Raw genomic sequence first — 6,145 nt, 5'->3', positions numbered from 1 at the left:
AGCGTTTTAAACCAGGGGTCGGAAAGGTTTATCTTGCCTGGGCCAGATCGGTCCTGTGGAGATCCCTCCATGGGCCGGATCGCATGCATGCCCACAATTTTCAGCATCTGTGTCTGCACAGACATGACTTCGCCGCGGAAGCGATTCCCTGTGTCGCGGAAGCGATTCCCTGCGCTGCGCCGGTTTAGCGCAGTGCTTGAGTTGGCAACTCGGTTCGGGGGCGGATTGTGGGCTGGTCAAACGACCTCCGCGGGTTGCTTCTGGCCCATGGGCCTTAGGTTGCTGACCCTTGTTTTAAACCAGCATAAGCCCTGAAAAGGCGTATGGCAATGATGGGATCCTAAGGCCATTCAGCATAGTCACACAAGTTGGGAACCCAGTTTAAGTTAAGCTGGTTTAAAAGCATAGAGTAACTCAATCTATTCAAAGGCTTGCTTTCCCCCCAGCAGGTTCCAATCTTCCACTGAATTGTGCACATCCCTAAAGTCCTCACGTATCAGGATATACACTTTCCAGCAGACTGGAAAGTGTATATCAAAAGAATGTCTGGGTCCTTTCACTTGGTCCTGTGGCAGAAATGTGACCTTTAGTGAGAGATTATCTTACTTCCTGGTTTAGGAAATTGCACTCCAGAATGGTGGTGGGAGAAAGATCTGGTTTCCATCTCTGAAATGGAATTAACCATTAACCACCTTTACTGTGTAAGCTACCAGTCGGCTGTAGGCAAAGAGATGTTTTTTACTAATAACGTATAGAATTTACCAAATCTAGATGTGTTAAACTTCAAAATTAAACCTCTCCCACCCTTACTTGCATGCAAGAGGATTATCGGTTTTTGCAGTGTGCTTTGTGCAATACAGTGGGACACAGGTGGCGCTGTGGGTTAAAGCCTCAGCGCCTAGGACTTGCCGATCGAAAGGTCGGCGGTTCGAATCCCTGCTGCGGGGTGCGCTCCCGCTGCTCGGTCCCAGCGCCTGCCAACCTAGCAGTTTGAAAGCACCTCCGGGTGCAAGTAGATAAATAGGGACCGCTTACCAGCGGGAAGGTAAACGGCGTTTCCGTGTGCAGCTCTGGCTCGCCAGAGCAGCGATGTCACACTGGCCATGTGACCCGGAAGTGTCTCCGGACAGCGCTGGCCCCTGGCCTCTTAAGTGAGATGGGCGCACAACCCCAGAGTCTGTCAAGACTGGCCCGTACGGGCAGGGGTACCTTTACCTTTACCTTTACTTGTGCAATACAAATACCAGAGGAACGTCATTTGAAAAAGTCATATTTGTTTATGACAGATTTTATTATTTTACTCTTTTCTTACATGCTAAGTAAAAGTGAAACTTAACTCTTCCAAGAGAGGATGAGGGAAGACAAGCAAAAATCCACTATGCAGGAATTTGTTCAGGCTCATCTACGTAGCACTGAGCCATGGTTTACCATTACAAACAAATGTAGCTAATGCATACAGTCCATATCATTTGCTCCTTCTACAGGTGCTTTCAACTCCCTGCCTTAACTCTAGAGAACGGTGGACAGTGTTACCCTATTTTGAGCGCAGAAGCTTGTTATTCAAGGCATTAAGAAAGTTTGTGAATACTCATTAAAAGGTCGTAAATATCTGCTGGCAGAGCAGGTCTAAGTTATAACTCACAGTCTGTTATACTGTAAAATCACCTGTTTGGGGGCTTTTGCAGAAAGGCGGCATATAAATGCAGTATATCAGCAAAACATGGGTTGCGATGCAAAAAATGTATTTTTTCTTTAAACTAATTATTTCTTCTGGTAGAAATTGGTTTCATCCTTACCTCCTCCTGGTGGAAAGATTTTCTTCACTTTCACTCATCACTAAGACTCTGCTGGAACCTCCCTGACTTGCTTCATGCATTACTTCAATCTGGAAAATGAACACAAAGCAGAGATGTCTGACTAAAGGCTTCTTTTCATCTACAATACTTGGCTCTATATAATAACAGCCAGATAGCTGTCAGTAGTGGCTTGTTAGTGGGTCTGTCTCCAGAACAGCCAGTATCTTGGAGACACACATGCTACAAAATTCCTGCTTAGTAGCATGTCCTATTCGTGATGTAGATCAATAAGAAGTCATATGTATGCTGATAATACACTTTAGTTGCTGTATGTACAATGATTTTCATGATGAAGAATTCTAGTGGAAAAGATTTCTAGTATCTGTAAGCTCATAGGAAGTTGTTCTATACAAAGTCAGACTGTTGGGTTTCTGTTCTGACAACTCTCAGTGGCTCTTTGGGATCTCGAGCAGAGTCACCACCTGCTTCTTCATCCTTTCTGCACTAAATGGAGCCTGGTCTCTTCTGCATCCAAATTGTTTTTTTCTATGGCTGAGCTATGGCCCCTTCCCTGTTGCAGTTTTTATTATAACCAAAAAGACGTGGTTGAACCCGTCACCATCCTCCCATAGGCTGCTAAATGACCCAATTTTAAGTGCTGAATAAATAATTCCGTGTTGTTTTTTTAACAGATCTTAGAAACTTTCTTCCTTGGACTTGGAATTTTAATTTCTACAGTTACTTGTTTTAGAGCTTTTCTTCATTTTCCACCTGGATTTAATTTATTTCTGCGGACTTCCTGCTTCCCAAGGCTTTGTTTCTTCACCTGTTCCTGCTCCCTTCCCACTTCCTATTTTGAGCCAGAGAGACTGTGTTTTTTGCTGCTGTTCCCTTGCCTCAAGCAGCTTGCAAACAAGCGAAGCAGACCACGGAAGCAGTGAGCGATTCCGCTCATCAGCTGTTGTACGGGGCAGAGCGGCAGCAGCAGGAGCGCCGAGCGCCATTTTAGGGCACTTGGGAGATGTTTTTAACGACCTTTTAGAATTGAACTCCACTCGCAAAATCGCAACAGTCTATGAGGAAGCCACAGATAGGAAACATGTGGATTAGAACAATGAAGCTGATAAACAAAGCAACAGGAGACTCTCATAATTTATGGGTCTAAGTGTGATTGCCTCTTTGTTTACTGTGAGACAGTGATATTGAAAAATCGCCCCCTTAAATTAAAATCTTTTAATGCTCAGAATGGGGGCAAGGAGAGATGGAACATTTTCTGAGTTTAAGACTCTGCCATGAATCTTTTTATCCAAAAGCTAGGCACTAAGCAAAAAATAGTGGTGGTAACTTGGTTTTTCTCGTCTGGAGACTGTACCCAAAGTAAGAAACGGCCTTCCTACCTTAATTCCACCTTTCATCTTCTTTACACTTTTCTTTTTCGACAAGTCTGCTTCAGAGATGGATTTGGGAGGACTAGAAATTTCTACTGATTTCCTGTTGGCAGCTGAAATAGGACAAAAAGCCCCATATAGTATCAGAAAATGCAGCACTACCAAATAAGTCCCCCCCCCCCCCGCCCATGAAACCAAGACCATGAAGTGTTGGGTCACTTCAGAGCAGGGGGTTGTACTCTGCGGTCTGTGAACTTCATTTAGGTGGTCCGTGGCAAGGCAGGATTAAATATTACTATTGATTTTTAATTGCATTTAATTGCTGCTTTTATTTCTTACATTGTATTTTATATTGCCATTTGAACAGTCATTCATCCCAGCTGGTGAGAATGGAGCTTTTTAGAAGCTGCTGTTATTTTGGTGCATAAATTTGAAACACATTGAATAAATATTGGTTCACCCATGTATGATCATTCAATCCAACCAAGTATGAGACGCTTATTCTCATTAATGAGATGCAGGGAGGGTTGAAATTACCCACAGAGAAACAACATGGGAAATAACTGTTCTGCGTGTGGATGAAACAACATAGTTACTATGAGAGTAGAAAAATGAACCAGCTATTGTTATTCTTGAACAGATAAGGGGTGAGAGGACACAGCTATATAGTGTTTGACTTGGAGCTGAGCCCATTTGCGCACAAAACGGAGTTCATGTTCGCTCTTCCTTTCACTTGTCCCTCGAAAGCAGGAAGCCCTTGGGGATGGATTATGGTGGGATACAGTGAAGGAGTCTGCAGATGGGAGTTGGAAGAAACTGCCCTGCCTTAGAAGTGAAGACAGACAGAAGTACTGTTCTTGGGGGACAGGAGGCGGGCAGGTGTGGAGGATTCCCTGGTCCTGAATGGGGTAACTGTGCCCCTGAAGGACCAGGTGCGCAGCCTGGGAGTCATTTTGGACTCACAGCTGTCCATGGAGGCACAGGTCAAATCTGTATCCAGGGCAGCTGTTTACCAGCTCCATCTGGTACATAGGCTGAGACCCTATCTGCCTGCAGACTGTCTCGCCAGAGTGGTACATGCTCTGGTTATCTCCCGCTTGGACTACTGCAATGCGCTCTACGTGGGGCTACCTTTGAAGGTGACCCGGAAACTACAACTAATCCAGAATGCGGCAGCTAGACTGGTGACTGGGAGCGGCCGCCGAGACCATATAACACCGGTCTTGAAAGACCTACATTGGCTCCCAGTACGTTTCCGAGCACAATTCAAAGTGTTGGTGCTGACCTTTAAAGCCCTAAACGGCCTCAGTCCAGTATATCTGAAGGAGCGTCTCCTCCCCCATCGTTCTGCCCGGACACTGAGGTCCAGCTCCGAGGGCCTTCTGGCGGTTGCCTCACTGCGAGAGGCCAAGTTACAGGGAACCAGGCAGAGGGCCTTCTCGGTAGTGGTGCCCGCCCTGTGGAACGCCCTCCCATCAGATGTCAAAGCGATAAACATCTACCTGACATTCAGAAGACATCTGAAGGCAGCCCTGTTCAGGGAAGTTTTTAATATGTGACATTTTAGTGTATCTTTCATCTTTGTTGGAAACCGCCCAGAGTGGCTGGGGAGACCCAGCCAGATGGGCGGGGTACAAATAATAAATTATTATTATTATTATAAGGTTTTGATGAATGGAAGAGCAATTTAGAATGTTTAGGTCTTGCATTTTGAGCTCAAATGTGCAAACCTTTTATGGCAGCATAAAAGATGTTCATAGAAGGAATGAAGGGGGATAGAGAGAGAATAGGTCCTAGTTGCCTTTAATTAAAACCTCCTTCAGAGCCAGTAATGCTGGTGAAAAAGAAACCAGTTTGCCTTCCTCAAGGTTGCCCATCAAAATAATATGAACATTTTGGTTTTTATATGGCGCCTTTCCCTTACTCAGGTGCGTCCTTGCACCCTGCTACCGAGAGCATGCATGTGAATCACCCACCCTTCCATTCCAGTTTCCCCCTCCCTGTACCTGTGCCAACATGACAGCATGGAATATGTATTCTTTTATCTGAAACATCTGATTATTGCAGGAGGAGCTATCATGGTATCCTTCATATGTTGTACATCCCCAACCAGCATGATCAATGGGTAAAAGATGATGATAGGATCTGTAGTTCAACAACATCTCTGGGGGTTCCATGTTGGTTCCTCCTGGACTATGACCGTTGTGATGCATAGGTGGTTGTTGGCACCCACCTGTCTCGAGAGACAATGGAATGTGCCTCTGGGTGTGACGTCAAACCGCAAGCCTGGGCAGTGTGTATGGAGGTCCTGGGCTGCCCACACAAGATTTCTCTCTTGGCCTTACTGCTGAGGTCCAAAGGAATGCAAAGCAATACATTTGGCACCAGCTTGGCTGCAGGAGTTGCCAGAATGAGGCGTACAAAGCTTCATCCAACCATCTTAAGGACTCCACTCTGGATTTGTGTAGGGTTTATTCCAGGCATAGGCAAACTCCGGCCCTCCAGATGTTTGGGACTACATTTCCCATCATCCCTGACCACTGGTCCTGTTAGCTAGGGATGATGGGAATTGTAGTCCCAAACATCTGGAGGGCCGGAGTTTGCTTATGCCTGGTTTATTGCTTAGTCTTTTCTTCTCCCGAAGTTATCCCACAAGCAGTGTTAGAAACAGAGATATGAAAGCTAGGAGCTAAATGGCACCTTAAATCTAGGTTATGGGTGCAACAACAGAATGCCTAGGCACGCTTTTTTATAACAAGAATGTAAAGCTGAAAACGAATGAACTGCAGCTAAAATATTATGTTCATTTTTCACATGGTCTAGTCCTTTTCCTGCCCACCCCCCTAATATTCTTAAGAGGGTCTCTTCTCCAGTCTTCAGAGAGTAGCCAGAAGTGGGGAGGCAGAAAAAGGTTCTCCTTTCCTTCCACTCTGCAGTTTTAATCTGAAATCTTAGGTGCAC

The 6,145-nt window shown here is 45.4% G+C and overlaps 1 protein-coding gene across 12 annotated transcripts in view; it reads right to left on the bottom strand.

The window, feature by feature from the left end:
- MCF2L2 (MCF.2 cell line derived transforming sequence-like 2) overlaps positions 1-6,145 on the bottom strand; it is a 215,018-nt gene that overhangs the window by 126,576 nt on the left and 82,297 nt on the right. For all 12 annotated transcript variants that reach the window (XR_014168247.1, XM_081910760.1, XM_081910764.1 and 9 more), the window contains exons 14-15: positions 3,194-3,297; positions 1,797-1,885 (exon numbers count right to left, since the gene is read on the bottom strand). Coding sequence is in view for 11 of the 12 variants with exons in the window: in XM_081910760.1 (XP_081766886.1) it covers positions 1,797-1,885; positions 3,194-3,297 (193 nt within the window). In the remaining variant the exon portion in view is untranslated. The remainder of the gene's footprint in view (positions 1-1,796; positions 1,886-3,193; positions 3,298-6,145) is intronic.

The sequence above is a fragment of the Podarcis melisellensis genome (genome assembly GCF_964234715.1).
Source record: "Podarcis melisellensis genome assembly, chromosome: 5".
Taxonomy (NCBI): Eukaryota; Metazoa; Chordata; class Lepidosauria; order Squamata; family Lacertidae; genus Podarcis; species Podarcis melisellensis.
Note: the sequence above shows the minus strand (reverse complement) of the source record. Positions and strands in the feature narration are given on the sequence as shown.